The following is a 25,964-nucleotide window of genomic DNA, read 5'->3' as shown; positions in this document are numbered from 1 at the left end:
CAGGTAAGGGCGAAATTTTTGGACTGCCCAGATGATTGCTAGACATTCCTGCTCGGTAATGGTGCAATTTTTCTCTGATGGAGTCAGGGTCCGGCTGGCGAACGCAATCACTTTCTCACGCGAAGTTGCGTCGCACTGCAGAAGTACAGCGCCGAGATCGTGACCACTGGCATCAGTATGAAGAATTGTTGGAGCGGTGTCACTAAAGTGGCCAAGGACAGGGTCCTATGTGAGAGCGTGCTTGAGGTTGGTAAAATCAGTGTCGCAATGGTCAGTCCACACGAAGGTGCTGTGTGCTTTAAGTAGCTCATGAAGTGGAGCAGCAATAGTTGCGAAATTTCTGATAAAACGGCGGAAATAGGACGCCAGGCCGAGAAAGCTGCGCAAGTCTGCAGTCCGTTGAGGACGAGGGAAGTTCAGGACCGCGATAATTTTGTCAGGGGCTGGATGAATGCCGTCGCGACTAACGAGATGTCCCAAAATTGTAATTTCCTTCTGTGCAACGTGGCACTTCTTGGTGTTCAGCTGAAGGCCCGCTGAAGCGAGGCACGTGAGAACCTCATTCAAGCGCGTGAGATGGTCTTGAAAAGTTGAAGAAAAGATAACAATGTCATCCAAGTAACACAAGCAGGTTCTCCACTTCAGGCCACGAAGTACAGTATCGATCATTCTTTCAAATGTGGCTGGTGCATTACAGATGCCGAAGGGCATAACATTAAATTCGTAAAGTCCATCGGGAGTTGCGAAAGCAGTTTTTTCTTTGTCGGCCTCGTGTATAGGTATTTGCCAATAGCCTGAGCGTAGGTCTAAGGTGGAGTAATATTCGGCGCCTTGGAGAGAGTCAAGGGCGTCATCAATCCATGGCATCGGGTAGACATCTTTGCGGGTAATTTTGTTGAGCGCACGGTAGTCAACACAAAATCGGACCGAGCCGTCCTTTTTTTTAACCAACACTACTGGTGAGGACCATGGGCTTGTTGAGGGACGAATAATATTGCGGTGTAGCATATCATTGACATTCTCTTCAATGCCCTTGCGTTCGGAGAAAGAAACCCGATAAGGTCGTCGCCGTACAATCGAGTTCCCTTCGGTAAAGATGCGATGGTGTGCAACAGAAGTCCGGCCGAGTGGTGGGGAAGTTGCATCAAAAATGGCTTGGTGATGGCGAAGCAATGTGAGCAATTCTTGGCGTTGATGCGGCGTGAGGTTAGGATTAATTGTCTTTGATATAACAGTGGGGGGAACGTCTGATGAAGCAGGCTGCTGGTGCAGAGGGGCGGTGAGCACCATCAGGGACATAGGCTGAGCATCCACTACACAAGGAAGGGAAGTTCCTTTAGGCAACACGAGGGATTCTCGTGAAGTGTTCATGGCTGGTATGATCGCTGAGCCGTTGCAGAACCGGACAAGACTGGATGGGAAGGCGATTCCACGCGCAAAGTGGCGATGAGATGGTGCAATGAGGACGTCCCCATCAGTGATGCGGTCGGAAACAACGGTAAGGAGTTTTTCGCACTGAGGAGGCAAAACTGTATCAGCTGCTGCAGTGAGGGAATGATGGGAATGATGTCGGTCGGAAGAATCACACGAAAAATCACTGTTTGTCATATGGATGACACGGTCGCCACAAGAAATTAGCGCTGAAGCTGTAGACAAGAAATCCCATCCTAAAATCATCAGATGCGCACAAGGTGAGAGCACAGCAAACTGCACATGGTGGCGGACACCGTCGATAACAACGCGCACAGTGCACTTCGCGGAAGGACGCAGTATGACATCATTTGCTCCACGAAGTTCAGGGCCATCATATGGTGTCGTCACTTTCCGCTAACGGCCGCACAAATCAGCGTGAACAACAGGAATTGCAGCCCCTGTGTCAATCAAAGCTTCAAACGGTAATCCTTCCGCTAAAACAGAAATCATATTGAACGGGCGATCTGGAGGACTTTTGGGGATTTCGCAAAGTGCAGTTTCACCTCCGGAAACTGCAACTCCTAGTTTTCCTATTGACGGAGAGGCAGAGTGGTTGCTGGTCGGAGGGGGGAGGCTGAGCGGAGATATGGAGACGGGGACCGGCGTCGGGAAATATGGGCCCCACTAGGTGCAGACGAGGGTACCGGCGGCGGAGAGAAGCGGCGAGGTGGGCTGGAAGAAGGCCGGCGTTGATAATAGGAAGAAGAGGGTAGCTCACTCTCGAAGGCGGTGTAACCACGGCGCTCGTCCTGAAGGCGTCGACGACAAAAGCGGGAGATATGTCCTCGAATTCCACAGTAGTAGCACACTAGCCGGGAGGGGCGCCAAGGTGCGTTATAGAATGGCGCAGGTTGAGCCGTCGCCATTGCGCTGATGTGGTTGGATGTCGGTGCCGGCCGGGGAGGGTGGACAAAGGTAGGGGACGAGGCAGCGACTTGAGCGTAAGTCGGCGCTGGGCGGGGAGCAGGAGGGTCGGATGCGTTAGGGTGGGTGATTGTTGCCAACTCTTCTTTGATGATGTGACGGAGACCAGCGTCATGAGAAGTTGCGGGAGAATGATCGCACCCGTGGCGGCAGAAAGGGCTAAGGACTTGGAGCTCTTCGCGGATGATCGCTCGAATCAGTGTGCGCAGATCGAGGTCAGCAGAGGGCAAGGCCGTAGCGAGGCCGGGCTGTGAGAGGCCGGGCTGCAAGCGGGAGGACTGCAGCTGGTCGAGGCGTTGGCAGGTAGTAATGATTGAATCGACAATGGAGGGATTTTGGGCAAGTAGAGTGGTAAAAGCCAAAGAATTGATTCCTTTGAGTACGTGGTGGACGCGGTCAGTTTCGGGCATGGTGGGACTAAAGCGCCGGCAGAGCGAAAGTACGTCCTCGATGTAAGATGCATAGGATTCATTGGGACCTTGGAAGCGGGAAGCGAGCTTTGTCTTGGCGACTGCAGTCCGAACAGCTGGGTCGGCAAAGTACTGACGGAACTGCTGTTTGAAGGTGGACCAGTTAGTGGTATGCGGTTCGCGATTTATGAACCAGTTTCTGGCGACTTCAATGAGGAAGAAAGAAACGTTCAGGAATTTTAAAGCGTCGTCCCACCGGTTGTAGGCACTGCAGCGTTCGTATGTGTCGAGCCAGTCGTCCACGTCTTCGTCGCGACGACCAGCGAACATCGGCGGGTCGCGTTGTCGGAAGGGCGCGGTCGGTGGGGGCGGTGCAGGTGAGGCCGAAGGAGAGGGGCCGGCAGGGTCCTGGTTGTCTTCGGTTGGCATGACGATGGTGGGAGGTGGGAAACGGCGACCAGAACGCAGCTCCAGCGAGAGGCAGGGTGTAAGGCAGGAAGGGGATCGAGTTTCACCTCCACCACTTGTGAAGGAAGGCCAGGCCGCGACGGCAAGACGTTTGTGAAAGAAGGATAGGCCGAGACGGCAAGATGGCTCTGCCTGGCGTTTTTTCTAATGGCGGACCCGAGGCGCGTGCCACAAGCGCAGCCGCGGGATGATGATGATGATATGTACAAGAGAAAGATGATCCCTGGAAGGCTCACAAGAAGAGTTAACTGGTGGGCTAGTTTGTCATCATACTTACTAAAAAAGATTTCGCGCCAAAACAACACACACAAAAAAGACGACGACACCACGGGCGCTCACTTCATGTTGCCTTGTACGCGTGCGCTTGCGCGGGGTTTTGGAGGGCTATACATGTCAAGTGTTTTCACCCTCATTAAACAGTTGAAGTGAGCGCCCGTGGTGTCGTCGTCTTTCTTGTGTGTGTTGTTTTGGCGCAAAATCTTTTTAGTATGTCGAGAAAGAGTTGAGATAAGGTGATGTATTAGTCCACACGATACTAGGATAGTTAAAGTCGCCAGCTAAGACAATAGTATACTCGGAAGTCGTGCAGTGATCATGTAAAGGGCATCATGCAGTTCGTCAACGAATGTTGGCGAACGTTAACATATACCCAAAATCATTCTTTTGAAACGTACACAAAGTTCCACCCAAACCAGTTCCAGGCCAGTTGGAATATTAATAGGCAATGCTACAAAGTTATCCGCGACAGCTATTAAAACACCTCCTCCAGATCTCTCACTTCTGTTAGGTCTAAACGCGTTCATCATCAGCCTTTACTACACCCACTGCAGGGCAAAGGCCTCTCCCATGTCTCTCCAATTAACCCTATCCTTTGCCAGCTGCATCCACCCTTTGCCTGCAAACTTCTTAATCTCATCCGCCCACCTAACCTTCTGCCGCCCCCTGCTACGCTTACTTTCTCTTGGAACCCACTCCGTTACCCTTAAAGACCAGCGGTTATCCTGCGTTCGCATTACATGCCCTGCCCAAGCCGATTTCTTTCTCTTGATTTCGACTAGGATATCATTAACCCGTGTTTGTTCCCTCACCCACTCTGCCCGCTTCCGATCTCTTAACGTTACACCTATCATTTTTCTTTCCATGGCTCGCTGCGTTGTCCTTAACTTAAGCTGAACTCTTTTCGTTAGCCTCCACGTTTCTGCCCCGTAGGTGAGTACCGGTAAGATTATGCTGTTGTATACTTTCCTCTTGAGGGAAATTGGTAAACTGCCACTCATGATCTGCCAGAATTTGCCATATGCGCTCCACTCCATTCTTATCCTTCTAGTTATCTCCCTCTCATGATCCGGATCAGCTGTCACTACCTGCCCTAAGTAGACGTATTCCGGGACAATTTCTAGGCTCTCCCTGCCAACTGTGAACTGCTGTTCCCTTGCTAGGCTGTTGAACATTACCTTGGTTTTCTGCATGTTAATTTTTAGACCCATCGATCTGCTCTGCCTGTCTAACTCGTTGATCATGATTTGCAGTTCACCTCCTGAGTGACTCAGCAAGGCAATGTCATCAGCAAATCGCAGATTATTTAGGTATTCTCCATTTATTCTTATTCCCAACTGTTCCCAATTCAGGCCTCGAAAAACCTCCTGCAAACATGCGGTGAACAGCATTGGCGAGATCGTGTCTCCTTGCCTGTCACCCTTCCTTATTGGAATTTTATTGCTGACTGTATGGAGGACTATAGTAGCTGTGCAGTTGCTATATATATCTTCCAGTATTTTCACATAAGGCTCTTCTACCCCCTGATTACGCAATGCCTGTATGACTGCTGAGGTTTCCACTGAGTCGAATGCTTTCTCGTAATCAATGAAAGCTATATAGAGAGGTTGGTTATATTCTGCGCATTTCTCTATCACCTGATTGATAGTGTGAATATGATCTATTGTGGAATATCCTTTACGAAAGCCTGCCTGATCATTTGGTTGATTAAAGTCTAACGTTGCCCTGACTCTATTAGCGATTACCTTAGTAAATACTTTGTAGGCAACGGATAGTAAGCTGATCGGCCTGTAATTTTTCAAGTCCTTGGCGTCTCCCTTCTTATGAATTAAGATAATGTTTGCATTCTTCCAAGCTTCTGGTACAGTCGAGGTCATAAGGCATTGCGTATACAGGGTGGATAGTTTTTCTAGCACGATGTCCCCTCCATCCTTCAACAGATCTGCTGTTACCTGATCCTCCCCAGCTGCTTTTCCCCTTTTCATTGCTTCTAAGGCTTTCTTTACTTCATCTTTCGTTACTGGCGGGATGACGCATTGCTGTGCACTGCTGTTCTCATTAGCGCTCCGATTACATTGGCTACTGTACAGGTCTGTGTAGAATTCTTCGGCTACGTTAACTATCTTATCCATATTGCTAATGACATTGCCCTGCTTGTCTCTTAATGCATACATCTGGTTTTTACCTATGCCTAGTTTCCTCTTCACTGTTTTTAGGCTACCTCCGGTCTTTATAGCATGCTCGATTCTCTCCATATTAAACTTCCTTATGTCGGCTACCTTGCGCTTATTTATTAACTTTGATAGCTCCGTTAGCTCTATTCTATCGGTAGTGTTAGATGCCTTCATGTTTTGGCGCTTCTTAATCAGAACTTTCGTCACCTGAGATAGCTTCCCGGTATCTTTTCGAACTGTCCTACCGCCTACTTCTACTGCGCACTCCGTAATTATTGATGTCAGGTTATCGTGCATTGAATGAACATCAAGATCATCTTCCTCAGTTAAAGCCGAATATCTGTTTTGCAGCGCTATCCTAAACTCTTGTGCTTTCCCTTTTACGGCTAACTCGTTAATGGTCTTCTTCTTCGCTAGCTTCTTCCGTTCCCTTTTCAAGTCTAAGCTAATTCTAGACCTTACCATTCTATGGTCGCTGCAACGCACCCTTCCGAGGACGGCCACATCCTGAATGATGCCAGGTTTAGCGCATAGTATGAAGTCGATTTCATTTTTAATCTCACCATTGGGGCTCTTCCAGGTCCACTTCCTGTTTTCTCGTTTGCGGAAGAAGGTATTCATGATCCGTAAATTATTTCTATCCGCGAATTCGACCAATAACTCTCCCCTGCTATTTCTAGAGCCTATCCCATAGTCACCTACTGCGTGGTCGTCAGCCTGCTTCTTGCCCACCTTCGCATTGAAGTCGCCCATTAGTACAGTGTACTGCGACTTTACTTTATTCATTGCTGATTCTACGTCCTCATAGAAGCTTTCAACGGTCTGGTCATCATGGCTGGATGTGGGTGCGTAGGCCTGCACCACTTTCAGCTTGTACCTCCTATTCAGCCTAATTACTATAGCTGCTACCCTCTCGTTAATACTGTAGAACTCCTCTACGTTGCCAGCTATATCCTTATTAATGAGGAAACCCACACCTAGTTCTCGTCTATCCTCTAACCCGCGATAGCACAGTATGTGTCCGTCCTTTAGTACTGCATACGCCTCACCGGTCCTCCTAACTTCGCTAAGCCCTATCACATCCCATTTAATTCCCGCTAGTTCCTCAAACAGCACTGCTAGGCTAGCCTCACTAGCTAAAGTTCTAGCGTTAAACGTTGCCAGGTTCAGATTCCAATGGCGGCCTGTCCGTTGGACAGGCCTGTCCGTTGGACACGTTATAGCGTTTTTTACAGTCAAATAGTTCGATGTTCGCTCTCTTGGAAGGAAGCCACGTTTCGGTTAGTAAGATAATATCAGCATCACACGAAACAATGATAGGATTAAGTTCATCGCGCTTGGGTAGTAAGCTTAGTATGTTGGAAAAAGAAAATAAAGTGAGTTACCAGTACCAGACACCGGCCCACTCCCCCTCGCGCAGCCCTACGGCGCGTGTGTCAAGCCAGAGGTACAATGATTTGACTGCTGATTGTGGACTGGCGAAGGAGACAAAGGATCAGTCTGCTCAGCATGTGACGAAGCGGCGACGACGTGACTTCAGTTACTATCAAGAAAAGTTGATGCCAGAAGAGTAGACTCCATGAAAACATAGTCGCGAGCAATGTTATAACTGTAGCATTTGTTGTTAATGTACAGTTTGTTGTACCGAAGCTTGCAACATGAGTCCTGACCCTTAGCGAATTGAAGCCGTTATTTTTCATGGCCTTATGTGTTTTTAACGAGTAATCTTCAATTACGGTGATACCCTCATCTTTAACTTTGGCAGACTGGGATTGAATTTGGTGCTTTGTTTTGAAGGAGCAGAACTCCACGATAACCGGGCGGCATTTATCATCCGAATATGCACCGATCCTATGAGTACATTGAAATGCACCCTTCGTAAGCACCGGACTAAAGCAGTTAGAGATCATGTCCAAAAGCTTGTTTTTCATTCCCTCCCACGTTTCCGTTCGACTGTCACGTGAGCCGATAAACAATAGATTATCTCTTCGCTGCCTGTCTTCCAGATGAGACTGACTGAGCCGCAATTTGGCATTTTCACTAATCAGGTTATCAGCCAGTTCGCGCGGGGTCAGCAGCTCTTGTTGAGCCTCGCCAGAAACGGAAGTTTGAGCTTCACCTGCTGGCAGCCTCGCATCGATATCGGAGATACTCTTCTTCATAGATTCCTGATTTTCTTTTATTTCAGATATGGAAGCAAATAGAGGTGACTGCTCGGTTTCATTTCTAGCGGTGCGTGAGTTAACGCTCTGTGATAACGCTAATATGTTATTAAGCTTTTTCTGTACAGAGTTATCTGTTTCATTGTCCTTAGACAGCGTACCAGGGCCAGGGTTAAGCTCGACATCACCTGACTGCAGAAGCAGCTGAGCACACACATCAGATGACTGCACAATCAAACCTAATAGCACTTGTGGGCGTGGGAACAGCACATGAGAAACATTGCTAGATTTCTTAGCAAACATAGGAACGTCATCAGTAACCTGCATGAACAAACGCATGCTGCCATGCAACCGTGCCACGATGCCGTTCACACGCCCACTGGAAGACGCTGGCCGCTGGCATCCGTTTATACACAGAGGAAATTGTGATGTTGTAGGCGGTGAGCTGAACTTCTGCGAAGGAGCCGCGGTCTAAGAGGGTCGCCAGGACGTGCCATATCCAGCGAAGTCAGCATAACGGCCATAAGGAGCAGGTGCAATCTAAGCGGTGTCAGTTGGAGCGGTAGATGCCACGTAGATTTGAAAATATGGCGCTTTCTGCATGACCAAATGCATGCTATCAAGCAACCGTGCCGCTATGCTGCTAACACGCCCACTCAGATGAAATGGTACGGCGCCGTGCATTGCGCACTAGAGATGGCAGGGCTCTGAGGCGGATGATACGCGAGAAGCCCTGTTTGTCCAATGGACGCTGCATCCTACACAAGGGTATACCAGTCGACAATCTTTGAACCAAACATCAGAAAACCAGCTTGCGCTCACAATTATTTGGATGAGCATGCAGCCGGGGCGGAAATTCGCCGATTTCGAGACAAAACGGCTTGGGCTCGAACGAACAGCGAACACTGGGTGTCTCATATGGTGTCGCTGATATTGGCGTAACAGGTGGTGCTTCTCCCGCGATCCGGGATGAAGCTCCACATCAGTGCTCAATATAAGCTGACTGAACTAGAACACAGATATCCATAAGGGAAGCAAGCTCTGTGAGCAACACGGCAGCAGCAGAGAATGACAAATGTTGGTTGAGCCGAAGAAGAAAACCTTGCCCGCCACTATTTTCTGACAGTCAAATCGAACTTAACAATAGTTTTTAGAACAGCATACCTGCACGAGAAAGACAGGGTGACATGGCAATGTGTCGCTTCTGGCGCAGCCTTCGCCACTTCGCCTCATTAGCAGTTCTAAGTGCCTGATATATGATGTGACATGCACAGGTAGTGGGTCTTTCAGCAAGAAGCAGCATTTACGCTGATGTTTGAGAGTACAAAAAATTGGCGCCACCGTTGGAAGACGTCGAAGTAACGACCGTTAGCTGTTCGGTTTACTAGAATTGATATGAATGAGATTAAAGAGAGGTTTTGGCCACCAGCGTTCTCAGAAGTATCTGAGTGTGTTTGATCTCTTGGACTTATTTCCCAGATCTTCGACCACGGCGTAAGGTGTCGATGGTTTGGGATCATTCATGTCCTTCTTCATACACACTGTGGTAGTGAACGTATCGGCTAAATGAGCGCATCTTAGAGGAGCTCCCGAGGGAGGCGGCTGGATTGCCACCATGCTTGGCTACGCGTGCACGCATGCCGTCTAGCGGAGTGATTGACGCCTAGCGCTATCTATCAGAGAAATTACGATGCACGTCTACCCATTGTCGAGTTACACCCCCCCAAAATACGTCCCAAACGAAGTTTGCTTCGTTTTGGAGGTCAAGGTGGGCCTAGAATTCGGCTTGCGGAGCGGTATGGTAACGCCTAAATTAGTAATTGCATGCATACAATGTTTACCAATTAGGTCACTGTGGTTTTATTTCTGTGCCACAACCCATAGCGTTTTATTTGCCTACCAAAATTCGGTACACAACTGTCCCCGGATGGGTGCCCGTTGTTGTCGGAGTATATATATCGGGGAAAAGATTGGGGGGACACAGCCAATTTTAATGGCCGCCATCTTAGATTAGAGAAACCGAAACTATGCCGCCGTTTTGTCTTTTGACGTCATACTGGGGGTATGGGTAAAGAGATGGGAGGGCACAAACGATGTTAATGACCGCCATCTTGGCTTCGATAAACCGAAACTATGCCGCCGCCATTTCGTCCCTTGATGTCATACTCGCATAGTTCTACCTTTATCCAGATATTGGTTCGTGACGTCATTATTTGCACTTGCTACAATGGTATTGTAGATGGCGCTACAAGTGTCAGTGCGAGATGCGCTCTTTTCTAGCTGCGGCCACAGATAACGTTGTGATCTCAAGGTGGTCGCAGAACCCACGAAATCACGAAACGTCAGGAGTAGTTGCGGCCACAAATGGCGCTGTGGCCTCAAGGTGGTAGAGACCCCACGAAATCTCGAAACGTGATGAGTAAGAGCTAACTCTCTTAAAAATGCAATTCATTGTAAACATAAGCAAACCTAGAGAAAGCGGCATGGCACCTGGCGTCAGAGTAACACCACCACATTCGGCGGCCACAGTGAAATGAGCAAACTCTTCATCCAGCAATCATTAGTGTTTGTGTGCTGATGCGGCTGTGATTTGAGCTTGGCTAAGCAGCCATTGATATTTGGCAGAATTGAGGTGAGCGCAGCGCAATTAGCACCCGCCAGATGCTTCAAAAGCCGTCAGCGACATTCAGCGTACTGGAAAACGCTGTTCGGCTTTGGCTTCGTAGCTGCCTGAATTACCACCGGCTGGCAGCGTCAAGTGGATTTTTCATCGTCCAACCAACTGGTGTTTTCGAGCATCCTGCTCTCTGATAGGCGCAATGTCCAACATTCCTTAGGTGTAGAGGGGTAGAACATCGTGAGGTGTCGTAAAGTTGCTTATCGTAAGCATTCGCGTGCTAAAGACGACGTACTGCCATCGCATGAGGGATGTCTAAGAGTCCAGCTGATAGAGTTTATCCTAGTTGGTTATTGTTTAAAAGCTAGTCCTTAGTTTCAGAGAGTGAAGCACTAGCATACAGGTAGGTGGTACGATGTCCATGGCAGACGATCATATCACATCCCCATATAAAATTTGCGTTCTTTGTGTAAACGGCAATATCTCTAGTAAAATGACGCATGCTGCGGCCTATAAGGATGTGTTGCCCGTTGTTTTTGGCTACCGGAAAGTAATTCGTGTTGGTTTAGTTTATCTGTTCGCCTTTGTGGTCTTGCGGATGCCACCAACATCGCGGATGATGTGCATCACGGCCTTTATAAAGACTAGTCGCGCAATGGTTCGCACAAAATAAAGATGTGGACGGCTTCCTGTCCGCGTGAAGCGTGAGGGCAGACTAGATTGTGAAACAAAGGCATCTTATTCAATGCAGCACGGAAAGCTTAAATGTTTACAACTGCATCTCGCGCCTCTTACCTAGGTAAGCAAGGGAAACGCCTAGAATTCTTTCTGCACAAAATCTGCTTTTGCTTACTTGAATGTGCGCCACCGGAAGAGGTGATTTGGTTCAGTTTTAGCGCTATCTGATCTTTTTAACAATCTGAGCTGAGTTTTCGCTGAGGTTGTGTCTAAAACTGCCGCGAAGATGCAGACGGAAGGCATCGATTGTCTTGTGTTTCAAAACCGAGTTAGCAGGTTTGTAATTTTGTTCTTTTTCCAGGTCCTCTCGGATGAAATTGAGCCGTACCATGGCCTGATCAGATACGACATGTATACTGGAGACAGACAGGCATTCAGAGACGTCTTAATTCGTATTGCCAGGTATGCATCGCATTCGCAGCGGCTATGACGATCTCATGTCGAAGTCTCTGCTCTTGAGACTCTGTTCATGATTATCCTCAGTTTTTTGTGAATGAACAGTCAGATTCGTGCTCTGATTTGAATTCGCGGTCCCTACAATCAAGGGGCGTTTGTGTGCGCCACAAAGACTCGTTCGAGCGTACCCCTGAAGTGCAAGGCACCGACGTGAGCCCCGCACTTTTTTCCTATGGACGGCGAGAGAAGGCAAATGAGTGCATGCACATGCTGATTGTTTGCATATATTACTACGAGAAATGTTAATCCGCGCTCGAAGCATTGCGCATTGAAGCGAGTGAAACACGTCGCCAATATCTTACCGGGTTGTCATTCGCGAAAGTGCTGCTTATGTGTAGGACGAGGAAGTGAGCAAACAACTAGAAGCAAAAAGTGAACCCGTGCATCAGGCGCCTACGAAAATGCTAAATGGTAACAGATTTACTCTGGGACGGGAGTCCTCTCAACCAATCCCGTGGTATCCTTACTATTTCAAGTTCCATGCTTAATAAAACTAGAGACAGCACAGAAGCAGTAAGCCGGCCACTTTATATTCTTAGCAGCTGTTAACTTTGTTAGAACGGCTGCTTACTGCAGGGAAACTTGCTGACGAGTATAACACGGTCTTCACTTCATCTTTGGCAGAGATAGAATAGCTTGCGCTCTCTCTACGGAATAAATGACTTTTAGTCCCTGATCTTCTAAAATATACCAGAGGTGTAGATTCTTCTCGGCTGCACTCTTGAAAAATTTCTCTGTCGCTCAGTCCGCTGACCGAATAACGAGAAATCCATATGGGTGGATCGATCAAGGCGATATACCTCGGCAAACGTTCTCGGTAATCCACGTTCAACGCAGGCATGAATTTGGGCACACCAATTTTAACAGTCTGTCTGCTAGCTGGTGCACTTTCGGCGACAAATTACAGCCACATCGCTACGAAGGCTTCTGAGCCCTTGGGATGTTTTGTACACACTTTCGAACATCTTTTCTGAAGCAGTTGCTTTCTGACGAAACAAAGTCACAGACGACCAAAGCGACTTATGCGTTGGTGTATGCACTAGCATAAGTGGCCCAACTCTGCTACCGACCTGTGCGGACGGACTGAAAGAACTGACACCAACCCGATTGCGCTATCGACTTTGTGAACAAAATGCAATCACATGAGAACCAGGCATTATTGAGATCCTTGTTGCGCTTAATGACGGTGTTTCCAGCTTGGCACTGCCGCTTCCTTTTCTTGAAAAACTGATAACCAACGCTTGATAACTTCAACGAGTTAAGGTTGACACGGGACGTTGTTTTCGAAATGTTATTAAAACTAAACCGTAAATAATCTACCGGACCAGGTGGCGTACCAAACATGTTTTAAGGCGCTAAGCCGAACAAATTTCCGGCTTTCTGACGCAATTTTAAAATTTTTCTCTTCAAAAGTGTGAGATCCCGCAAGATTGGAGCGCGGCATGTGTAGTTCCGACTATCAAGAAAAATGACCGCCTTTCAGTAACTAACTACTGACCAGTGTGAATAACCAGTAGTTTATTCAAGCAGTTTGACCCCGCTGTAGCCAATTAAGAGCATGAATTTTTAATTCAAAATAATGTCTTGATGACTCATCAGCACGGATTCAGGAGGAACATGTGGATTCTCACTCTGCTCATGCCTACAGCTTATGAATTTTCGCGAGGGCTTGATGCATCTTTTGTAAAATAGAGCGCACAACGTCGGACAAGAACAAGAAGTGCACGGAACGAGCGCTGACTCTCAACTACACGCACCGTGATCAGACTCCGCGAGAAGTAATAGAAGCCTTCCATTTCAGTCAAGAGCCAAAGTGCGTCAGCAAACCGTCAGTCAGTCGCAGTGACGAAGAGATAGCTTTTTTGGTGGCCTTTGAGCTTCGCGTGCTTCTCTGCATCATGTTTTATCGACTTTAGTGTAACATGTGACGTACTTTGTGTGTTTTATTTCCTTTGAAGCACTAGGTGTTGCTATTAAAACCTTAATTGGGAGTCAGCGCTCGTCCTGAGTCCTTACTCTTGTCCGACGTTGTTCGCGCTGTTTTACAAAGATCCATCAGTACCAACTAGCCCAACTGAACGTTCTACTTAGAATGCGTTATGTATCTGGCGAAACAGTTGTGGTGTTCTTAGATTTTAGTAAAGTATTCGACAAGGTACATGCAGAAAGTTATAATTAAATTAGAACTGTATTACCATTCAGCATAAATCAGTGGTGATAGTCATATCTTAGCAACAGATCTCAGTTTATTCACTTAAGGGGCTCATCCGCTGCGCTGTGCGTTCCTTCTGGTGTTCCACAGGGCAGCGGGTTAGGTCCTCTTTTGTTCTTGATATTTATTATCACTTGGTTGATGTAATACCCAAGCATATATCTGTCAGATTGTTTGGGATGATTTCATCAATTAACAACGCCCTGTATCTCTCTTTTCTTCATGCAGCAAGCCTTCAGTTACCTTCGTGTATCGAGTCTCTGGCATAAGCCGCACCTTCACACATCCCTATTTCGACACCTTTTATTCAATGAAGCTGCGTCAAGAAAACTTGGTGAGTTCTCCGATGCGTCACAGTGCTGTTTCCTTTTTAATTGTTGAAAAAATGCGTTATTTAGGTGCGTAATTGCAGCCTGCTTTGTGATATAGTTGGAGAGAGTTACAGCGAAAAAAATGAATTCCTTCATTCCGCACTGAGCAGCGATGAGTGCAGAAATCAGCTTGATAATTTTTCAAGCATTATGTTTCTCTAAATTCTGAAAACACAGCTGGAATATTGATATTCCGAGCGGGATTTAAGGCTCTTCCTCATACTTTCTGTTGGCTGTAAGAGTGTGAGAAAGAAGAACGCTGTTTTTACAATGTCGACATCAGAAGATAAAGAAAAATACGAAAACAGGACAAATATACGTGTAGGGCGTTTTACGCAGCTAGAGCGAAGGCCTAAAAAAGCGGTTCACGGCAGATGCGCGAAGCCAATTATATGGCATTTGACATGGCGTGGCGCAACTCAGGGTACCTTTAATAATGCACCTAGTTATTTAAACGGCTAAGACAATGTATATCAATCTAATTTCAATTTTCAATCCAAGCCCGTTTTTTTCATGTTGTAGAAAGGGTTCAGATATAACTGGTGCAGTTTTTCATAGGAGTTTAAAACCCCTTTAAAAAGTTTATAGAAGGCCATTCTCTCCGAAAAGCTTATTCTTTATGGATCGAAGGCGAACTGCTTAACGATTGATGGCCGAATATTCGTCTAAAAAATTGAGACTGTGTTGACATGTCTATATTCTCTGGTGCATGGAGAGAAGCCAAGGAAATTGAATTTTTCGCTAATATTATTATCATAAACTCCGGATTGCGGTTGTACCTCCTTCGTGGTAGGCTTTCCCGGCAACTGAAGAAAGCTGGCAAAACATTAAAAACAACCACGTCGCCGCACTTTCGCGCTACGGTATTTTACCTCTCTCGAGTGTGTTGGAACGAACGCAATCCTGTCGAAGTGAGAGGCCGCCGTTGCTGTGAACATCCCCCAAGAAGGTCATCAGCACCTTTGTCTAGAAGAGAAAACGGCGCGCCACCGTCTCGTAAGTGATAGGCAGGCCACCGAAAGCCAGCTGAAAGTTTTAACACACCTGTGTTAAGGCTCCTGTTCCGCGGAGAAAGCGTCGTCGTACCGTCGGCGTTGTTCAACAGCAGAAATCACGTCACATGTGACGTCACTCGAAACTTGACGCCACAAGTGGATCTGTCAAATCAAAGGGATGAAAAAACATGATATGCAACGTGAAATAAGCTTGTCGCATTTGTCTAACGATGTAACTTTATAAAGTGAATGATATAAGCCTGAGGAAAATTTTCAAGAATTTTATTCATGATTCGAACTTGAGGTTCTTCGATTGCCAGTCACACACGCCAGCCCTAGGCAACGCAGGAACGCTTGTATGCCTTGCGTCCACACAAACAAAATCCCTACACAACGTTTGTAGCATCTTCAAGCATGCTAAAAACGATTAGAAGACACATGACGTTTATATCATCTAACATCACGTTGGAATATAGGTCGAACACAAAGACGCGAAGGTTCCTGGAACAAACCATAAATAAATTCCACTGCACAATCTTGGCCTCTTTAAGCGTAGCAACTCACACAGAGATGCACAATCAATGTCCTACCAGCTCCGGACGTTGCAATACGCAAATGACAATATACTACGACTTTAGAGAACGGCACGAAAACTTAACTAGCGACTACGACATGAGAAGCAATGAGAAGCTTCACTATACATGGTGTAGGAACAGCGCTAAGAACAGGACAGAAGTCGAACATGGAAGCACAGGGACGGGCGCTGACTATCAACTGAATCTTTATTTCGGAGCACAAACATATATAAGGTGGCAGCAAGGGGGTACAATCAGGTATGCGCGGTCACATGGAAACAGCGAATAGTCACGTCAAATAATAAATTTAGACTTCTGAGGCAGAGTAGGACGGAAGGGAAGAGGCGATATAACAGACTAAAACCGATAAAAAACTGCACAGTGTAGAGGGCCGTCACGCGAACTCAGAAAAAATAGATGAAGGATTAAACAGGATGCGAAAGTATGGCGAAAAAGCATTTGGTTTATAAAAGTTTAAAACTCGTGGAAACGATAGTGAAAGAATAAAAACATTAAAAACAATAAAAATTGCTGTGTGCGGCTAAAAACATGTAAAGAGGGCGTTCAACATTTCTCAAGTTTAACAGGGGCCAAAAGTTAAAAAGACTAAAAAGTTTTTTGAAGGCAGTCAACGAAAAACGCCAAAAACCAAAGCACCATGAACCCCAAAGAACAAGAGAGAGGGGGAAAAATGTCTGCTAGAACACAAATCATCATCATCATCATCATCATCAGCCTTACTACACCCACTGCAGGGCAAAGGCCTCTCCCATGTCTCTCCAATTAACCCTATCCTTTGCCAGCTGCATCCACCCTTTGCCTGCAAACTTCTTAATCTCATCCGCCCATCTAACCTTCTGCCGCCCCCTGCTACGCTTACTTTCTCTTGAAACCCACTCTGTTACCCTTAAAGACCAGCGGTTATCTTGCCTTCGCATTACATGCCCTGCCCAAGCCCATTTCTTTCTCTTGATTTCGACTAGGATGTCATTAACCCGTGTTTGTTCCCTCACCCACTCTGCCCGCTTCCGATCTCTTAACGTTACACCTATCATTTTTCTTTCCATGGCTCGCTGCGTTGTCCTTAACTGAGGTAAAGAGACAAGCCATGCGCCTATGCAAAACCGCCAAACTTGACACGGCAGCAAGTGCCTTAAATTCTACGAGACGTTTGACCGGAAATGCCTTCTTTTCTGCTAAAACCCATAAGACAGGTTACCCTTTTAGGGTAATAGTTTCAGAGAAAGATTCATGGCAGAAGCCAATAGCCAGCTTCATTAAAGACAGGCTAAAATTATTAACGATTGACGACCCTTTTGTGGATGACGGTTCTGAGCAAATTATAAAATTCCTAAGCATCCATCATATGACAACCTTAAAGGTTTCTCAATTGATATAAAAGATCTATATTATTCATTGCCGCACCAGCAATTAATGGAATGCATCGAAGAAGCCATTGACAACCATGGCGTAGTCAGCTTCCAGAACCAAATTGGGGTTTCCGTCAATGACTTTCTGCGCATCGTGGACTTTTATTTGAAATCTTCCTTTGTTTCATGGAATGACCAGACCTATATCCAGAAGAAAGGTGTGTGTATAGGCTCATGTGCCGCGCCCGTCCTTAGCGAGCTGTTTCTTGCCCACTATGACAGGTTGCTGCACAGCAGAATTCCCGGCACGAGCGTATTAGAAGTCTTTAGATTTGTAGATGACTATCTCGTCATTTTAAAATGCAGCGAAGAAGCTTTCGAAACTGAGGTTCCCGATGTGCTATCTCTGTTTGACCAGTGTTTGCATCCCCTTTCACTGACATCCGAACTTCCGGAAAGTAACTCAATGAGATTTCTTGACCTCCGGCTGCATTTTTCCGCCACACATACCTGCTGGGCCTACGAGCCGCGAGGTAAAAAGCCACTTCTTCCATTTGCGTCTGCCCATACCAAGTTAGTAAAGCGAGGCATCATCAACCTGTGCCTCAGTAACGCCCTTCAGAAATCTTGTGACCTTCTGCTTCAAGAAAGTCTTCAGAAACAGATAGGGCGCCCCCATGCTACGTGCTACCCCTTGCAGCTCATTATAGCAGTAGCAGAATGCCTCAATAAGAAACGACGGGAACAACGTCCACCAGCACCCAATGGAAACGACCGCAAAAAAGTTGTCGTTATACCCTACCTGCACAACGTCAGCCATAGCCTGAAAAAAGTTGGCAAACGTGCAGGCGCGGACGTGGTGTTTTCAGCACCCCATAAGCTCTCCTCACTCTGCAAGAGAGTTAACAGTAGTAGAGTTCCTCGTGGCTGCGGGCAGACGCATGGCAATCCCCACGTTTCATGCGCCACAGGTGTTGTATATTCAGTTCCCCTGTCCTGCGGAAAGAAATACATAGGACAAACGGGGAGATGTATAAACACCAGGCTACAAGAACACCACAATAATATGAGCAGGGTAGCTATCACCGGGAACCTTGCAAAACATTGCAAAAAGTGTAATAACGACACCTGCACCCCTGTATACGACGGGTGCGCGATCATTGGCAAACGACGGGATCGCTTATCTAGAGAAATAATCGAAGCCACCGAAATCCGGCGTGACAAGGACTGCTGTGTGAGCACTCCGTCCATCCGCCTTTTTGAGAAAGAATTGATGTTCTTAAAGGCAGCTGGGCATACCTTTTGAGAGGTGACTTAACTCAGGGTATTTGTGTTCTAGCAGACATTTTTTCCACTCTCTCTTGTTCTTTGGGGTTCATGGTGCTTTAGTTCTTGGCGTTTTTCGTTGACTGCCTTCAACAAACTTTTTAGTCTTTTTAACTTTTGGCCCCTGTTAAACTTGAGAAATGTTGAACGCCCTCTTTACATGTTTTTAGCCGCACACAGCAATTTTTATTGTTTTTAATGTTTTTATTCTTTCACTATCGTTTCCACGAGTTTTAAACGTTTATAAACCAAATTTTTTTTCGCCATACTTTTGCATCCTGTTTAATCCTTCATCTATTTTTTCTGAGTTCGCGTGACGGCCCTCTACACTGTGCAGTTTTTTATCGGTTTTTGTCTGTTATATCGCCTCTTCCTTTCCGTCCTTCTCAGCCTCAGATGTCTAAATTCATTATTTGACGTGACTATTCACTGTTTCCATGTGACCGCGCATACCTGATTGTACCCTCTTGCTGCCACCTTATATATGTTTGTGCTCCGAAATAAAGATTCAGTTGATAGTCAGCGCCCGTCCCTGTGCTTCCATGTTTGACTTCTGTCCTGTTATTAGCGCTGTTCCTACACCATGCAATACCAACTAGCCCGTCAACTCGCTCTCCTAAACTTCACTATACACACGACGCCACAAAAGCGCCGAGTTACTTTCACCTTCATAGATTGCGTAAGTTTCGAAAACAGACAAAATATCACACGCACGGAACCCGATGTAGGCACGTCGGCTACATGCGTCATAGAATTCTAAAGGGTAGCCACAGGCTCACTAAAACTTCAGCGCCTGCTGGCAGGCCCGACCCGCACCGCACATTCGTCTGGAAAGGACTCAAAAGCCTTTGAGGGTCTTGGTCAACCAACCGCTTAACAATCAACTTTGTGAAAGGGTCAATATTGTAATCAACCATGCACGGACAATCGAAAAGACACAGCGGCACCTAATTTGCGACAGAATCTAGAACATGTTACATAAAGAGACTGCGGCATCTTTTGAGTTCCCTTCTTGTCACAAGAAAATACACGATCCCTATCATAGAGAAACACTTTTACACAAATGTACGAAAGAGCCTTTGAGGAACCGCGGAGCCCTTACATACCTACGGTACATCAGTCACTGTACACAGACTACAGGGGCCTCACAAGCGACAACATCGACGCCGACTCACTGTTACAGAACTAAACATGACTTACCAAAACAAGAAGACGATGGTGGACAGGCCCTGACGTCATCGCATATACGGTTCTGCGCAGCTTTCCCGAAGCAAAGAAACGCTGCTCTCTCACATAAACGAGCATTGGAGCACGGGCTCCCTCCCAGCTGAAGGGAGAACGTCACACATTACCGTGATCCCAAAGCCAGGAAAAGCAGCCACGGTTACGAGCCTAAGACCGATATCCTTAACGTCATGTGTGGACAAAACAATGGAACAGCCTGTATTTATTTATTTACCCTCAGGGCCCAAGGATATCACAGAGGCGAGTGGGTGAAACAAAACTACAAAATCCCAAAACCAACAAAAAGATAACACAAAACTAAACGGTCATTATACAATAAATGATCACGACGGCTCAACAAGATATCAAAGTACGAAATGAGCAGCAATTCAACAAAGCAATATATGTGTTAAAAAAGAAAAAGAAGAGAGGACTTCAAAAGAGCACGGTTAAAGATTGGAGCAAGGAAGGTTGGTGAAAGCTGCGCGAAATGCAATGGCATCCGGAATTTTGGAGATGTCACGTGGAAGAGATCATGGCAACATTTAGTGCGACATGATGTAATTCCTGCCTTGTGACGGGGATCAATGCGTGATGAAGTGTAGGATAGTTGTGTTAGAAGTTTCTGTCTGAGATGCAGATTGTAGTGAAAGTGTTATGAAATAAACACAGCTGAAATACTTTTGAAGGTTACGTTACAAGGGGCAATGAGAGTGAGGCTTTCATGGCAGTCACGCTAGATGTGCGATTACTGTTATACAATACAAAGTGAGATGCGCGATTCTGCACACTTACCAGTTCAGTGATGAGTGAAATAATGCCTGGGTCCCAGACAGAGGCTGCATGCTTGAGTTATGAACGAACCAAAGTTTTGTAAAGAAGAAGCTTTAGTGCGCTAGGACAACGTGAAGACTTTCTTGTAAGGTATCCAAGAGTATGGTAAGCATTATTAACTACGTTGTGGGCATGCAGTTTCCATGACAAGTTGCTAGTTACCTCAGCACCTAAATATTTGTAGATGAGACAAATTCAAGTGGAACATTGTTGAGATAGTACGTAGGACCTGTTGTGCTGACGCGGGTGACACGCCTATGCCTGCACTTGTTAATGCTCCGGTCCATTTTACAGCGTTGACACCTCAGAATATCAGATTTTAGGATAGAGACGTTACATTCGTTGTTAATTTTTTTACAGAGAACACAATTATCTGCAAAGAACTAAGGTCTGCCGGCGAGTAATTTATGTATATGAGGAAAAGCAAAGGTCCCAAGACCGAACCTTGAGGCACATCGGAATCATGAGAGGAAAACTGACAGTGACTATAATTTGCCGTTGCGAATTTAGATTGGTTACCTAGAAAAGAGTGCAGCCATGGAAGCATATTAGCATCTAAGTTCAATATGCTCAATTTAAAGAGTAGTAATTCATGAGAGACTTTATCAAAAGCTTTAGAAAAGTTCAGTAATATACATCTGCCAACGACCCATCGTCCAGAATGTAATGGAGGTCATGAGTGAAACATAAAAACTGAGCCTCAAAGGAGAATGTTTTTTGGAAATAATGCCGAAAATTACTGAACAAAAAATTTGCCTCTAAGAAATTTCCATGATGGGAGAAAATGAAAAAAAAATTGGTGGTGGTTTAGCTCTGGTTAAACCTGGAGTGACGCGATAGCTACAGCTGGCCGAATAGAACTTGGTCACGTGACCAACCACGTTACGAACCACGTGGACAGCCACGAGCCGCACCGCCGGCAGCTGCTCCGCACCACGTGACCGACCACGTGACAGCGTGGCGGCGCAGCCACAGGGTGGCGGTGCCGCCCCGCTGAAGGCTCTAAAAGCTGCCGTAATGTACAATCGCTACAAAAAGGTCTTTTGCGCGAGCGATATTAGAAGATCATTAATAGGAGAGTGTGTGTCACCAGACTTGTGCAGATGGGTTACTTTGCCAACCTTCCAGCCATCGGATACACAGCCTGCGTCAAGCGACTGCTCGAATAGTTTAGGTTGAATTATGGAAGAGCATATCTTTGTATATAACAAAAAATTCAATTTCATGTTGTCAATTCCACAGGTCGAAGATATCTTATGCCTTTCAATTATGCGTAAAATTTTGTGCCAAAAATCATTAGGTCCATCACAGGAAAATTTATGGTGGGATAATCTGGCAGCATGCTACTGATTGGATTGATCGGAAAGGACGAAGAAAATATGGATTTAATACAGAAGTGTAATTGTCTGCAGGAAGAGCAGCGTAATCTGGACAACTAAGAAGGCGAGCAGAAGCATCTTTTCTGTTGACTGCATTTCAATATCGTTTTACGTTATTCGTTAGCATCGACGGTAGAGTGTGGTCAACAAATGAGCCGTTAGCATTGCGATGTATTGCGAGCATATGCGATGCGGAAAATTTGATCATTTATCAGAAAGAAATAGGCATTTTATCGTCTTAGCAAATATGTTTATCGACTGGGTAAGGAATGGTGGTTGTTAATTAGTCCTCGCGGTTCTTAGCGGTGCGAATGCGTTATTTAGCGAAATAACATTTTCTTTAAAAAGATTCCAGTTTGCGGTGACCGAGCGTTCAGAAAACTCCAGCAAGAAATTATTTTTAAAAAGGCATAACTCGATTAATGCTGACAAAATCAGCGTTGTTATAAACCCTAATGCGTTTTACTTGTTTATTGCAAGTGGTACGAAGAATATTTAGTTCAGAATGCAGTAACGAATGATCGCTAAACTGGGTAAGGTACGGAACAAGAGTGATGAGGTCTGGCGAATAGGTTAACACGAGACCTAATACCATCGATGACGAAGACACAGTTCGGGTTCATTCAGTAATTAGTTCTGGTTAAAATCAGCGCACATGTGAAGAAAGGTACTGCACAGCGTCAAGAAAGAGCTTGAATAAGCGGGTGAGTGAGAACACTCGATGAATGGGCAGTTAAATTGCCGACTAAAAGAATAGGAACATCGGGAAAGCATACAGTAATCATATTGATAATATCATGTAGTTAATCTACAAAACAATTACTACACGATAGTGGTCGGTAGCAAATGCCCAAAATCATTATCCTGAAAGACACATGATGTTCTACCCAAATCATTTCCAAATCGGTTACAATAGGTAGGCACGACCAAACAAGGTGGTCAGCAACTGCAATCAAATCACCTCTGCCACATCGTTGCCCCTCTGTCAAACCGGTAGATATTACTTTTTTTACAGATCAGAATTTCATTGCTATCAACTTTTGACGAGAGCCACATGTCTGTTAATAACACTGTATTACCCTCAGATTAATCAGCAACATAGTGAAATTTATATAATGCTGCTTTTTTTTCAAGTCAAGTCATGGTTTAAAAACCGTCAGGGGGACCTCCTAAAACAAAATACGCAGTTTAAAAAAAATACTAAGACAGTGGTTGCTATTTACAATAAACGATAAAAGACAATCATAAAATCGCGTATTTACCAACGAAAGCAAAAAGCACTAAACCATAAAAGTGGATCAAAAACGAAAAAAAAAACATACTTGAGGGCTCACAGAGTTAGCCCGTAATTTGCAATTCTAAAAAAAGCTAAATATAGAACTGTTGCGTCATGATTTAACTTCGTGGGGTAAAGCGTTCCATATTGTTATACCTACGAATATTGCGGAGAATTTTTTATAATTAGTTCGAACTTTTGGAAGGAGAAGGTTAAGACACCTAGAAAACCTAGTTTCACTAGCATTGCAAAAAAGTTGTAGAGGAAGACTTCAAGTTCTATGTCACTATAGATAATTCGATAAACAATAACTTATAACTTTAATTTATGTAATTGGCTAAGTGGTAGAATATGCAGACCGGAGTAAGGTGGCAAGGAATTGCAGCTAAATGGGCTATATGTCTTTAATCGAAGTGCTTGATTTTGTAGACGTTGGAGAGGATACAGTTCAGTTGAATATATGTTTCCCCAAGAGGATATACAATAAGACATGTTGCTTTGAATACAGGCATGGTAGAATGAACATAAGATGTGGGGCTGAAAATATGGGCGAGCCTTGACTAAAATATGAACGCCAAATGATATCTTTCGGGGAAAAGAAAGCACATGAACTTGAAATTTAAGGTGCCTATCTAACACTGCACCAGTACCGCTAATCGAAATTGGTAATGAGTGGTTACCGATTTTAACTGACGAAGACACATTAATGTTACTTTGCGGTGAGTGAAATTTTAGTTTACGTTGGTTCTAATGGATTAATGCGCCGTAGTTTATTAGCGCACCATGCTTGAACATTGTTTTTATCAGTATTAAGGTGGTTCTGAAGTGCATCGATAGCTTTATCTGATGCAATTATCGTAGTGTCACCCGCATATAAAAGGCAATGAGTATTGAGAACCACTTTAAGTAAATCATTAATAAACAACAAGAAAAGTAAAGGGCTTAAAAGAGATCCTTGAGGAACACCCACATTAACAATTCTAGTGGATGAAAGGCTATCATTCACTTCAACTACTTGCGAACGGTTAGAATTTAATTCAAGAACAGGGCTGCAAATTCCTTACGCATTTAATTTAGCTAAACGAATGGTGTGGTTAAAAGTGTCAAATGCTTTAGTGAGATCAATAAATATGGCTCCGAGAAATGTGCCTTGATCAAGAGCTTTGCTAATTTTTCCGGTGAAAGGAGCGAAAGTTCAGTCGAATAACCAAGTCGGAAACCGAACTGATGACGCGAAAGTATGTTAAGTTTTTTTAGGTAGTTCAACAAACGCGTACGAAAAATTCTTTCAATATTTTTCTCATAAAGAAAAGGATACAAATGGTACAATAATTATTAATTGAATTGCAGTAGCCTTTCTAAAACACGGGAACTACCTTAGCAATTTTTAGTTAAATAGGAAATACACCCGCCTTATACATTTTATTAAGTAGACCTGCAATAATTGGGGATATGATGTGAGAAACCAATTTAACTTTTGAGGGGTGTATAAAGTCTAAGCCAGCCCCAGTCACTTTGTGTGCATTAATGACTGTGTGAACTTCAGCTTCAGTGGTAGGAGAGAGATAGAGTGAATGGGGGCAACGTGACAGATTATTGAATGGGATGCCAGCGTGAATGTTAGTGTATGCACTAAAATGATCACTGAATGCATTAGCAACACCAGTAGAGTGGACGCGTTCGCGTCACTAGTTATTTTTGAGACCGACGCCTGAGGAGTACTTATATTCAAGTACTGTTTAATGAGTTGCCAGTTTCGTTTAGTGTGATTCCCATTTTTAATTATCGGACTTTCATAATAGTCACGCTTAGCATGTTTCAGAAGGATGGAAAGTATGCTAGAATATTTTCTAACCTAATCTTGGATCTATTTTCTAAACCTAATCGCGCTGCGGTAAAACACCTCTTATATTGGTGAAAAGAACCCGAATAGAATATCCAGCCGCAGACGCTAATCCACTGCCCCTCGCATGTCTCTATGAAGCGGAACGTTCTGGAATCGTACCCAGACGAGTGGAAGAATGATGTTCTAACGATCGCCGGTATGGACTAGCATGTTCAATGATACAATGAGAAGCAAAGTCGTAGACTTTATTGTCGATATACATTTTATTCTTCCGGTGCTTGAACTTAGCATAATTTGCCTTGTTAAATTAAATTAAGCTTATTCTCGCCTGACGTGTAATAATTAATAGTTCTCACTGGCAGGGATACTGCGACTTTTGAACTTGGGCTTACAAGTAAAATTTGATGTTTTGTCTTCAAACGACAACAGACTACAAAGATACCTGGCAAAACCGGAAACATTGTCCGCACCAGCTGATAGTCTACGACAAAAATGTCTACACAAAAGACCTAATTTTCACACTACAGAATATGCTTCTGCAGTCAAAGCCAGCAAAGACAGAAGAGCTCCTCGCAAAACACATAAAAAAAGCCTTTAATCAAGTTGCAGAATATCACAAACTGAAGTGTCTTCAGGCGCGGGATGTGACACGAACATGTACACTTACAAAGTTTTGCCAAAGGCTGGACAGTCGGCTTCAAGGCCGCTCAGATTCGCTGCTTCGAATTCAAAATTACCAGTGGAGCATCTCAAAGATCGATTATATCACGCAACCTCTTTATTTCTGACAGCTCTGCCCACAATCCGCAGCCTTTATCACACATTATACGCCGACGACATTAACCTATGGTGCAAAAC

General features: G+C 45.1%; 1 protein-coding gene across 1 annotated transcript in view; it reads left to right on the top strand.

Annotated features, from left to right (window-relative positions):
• LOC144123748 (uncharacterized) overlaps window positions 1–25,964 on the top strand; it is a 117,819-nt gene that overhangs the window by 71,199 nt on the left and 20,656 nt on the right. Inside the window, exons 9-10 of the mRNA XM_077656514.1 lie at window positions 11,544–11,644; window positions 14,139–14,244. Of these exons, the coding sequence (XP_077512640.1) occupies window positions 11,544–11,644; window positions 14,139–14,244 (207 nt within the window). The remainder of the gene's footprint in view (window positions 1–11,543; window positions 11,645–14,138; window positions 14,245–25,964) is intronic.

Source organism: Amblyomma americanum, chromosome 3 (assembly GCF_052857255.1).
Source record: "Amblyomma americanum isolate KBUSLIRL-KWMA chromosome 3, ASM5285725v1, whole genome shotgun sequence".
Lineage (NCBI taxonomy): Eukaryota > Metazoa > Arthropoda > Arachnida > Ixodida > Ixodidae > Amblyomma > Amblyomma americanum.
The sequence above is the reverse complement of the archived record's forward strand: the minus strand, read 5'-3'. Positions and strand labels throughout refer to the sequence as shown.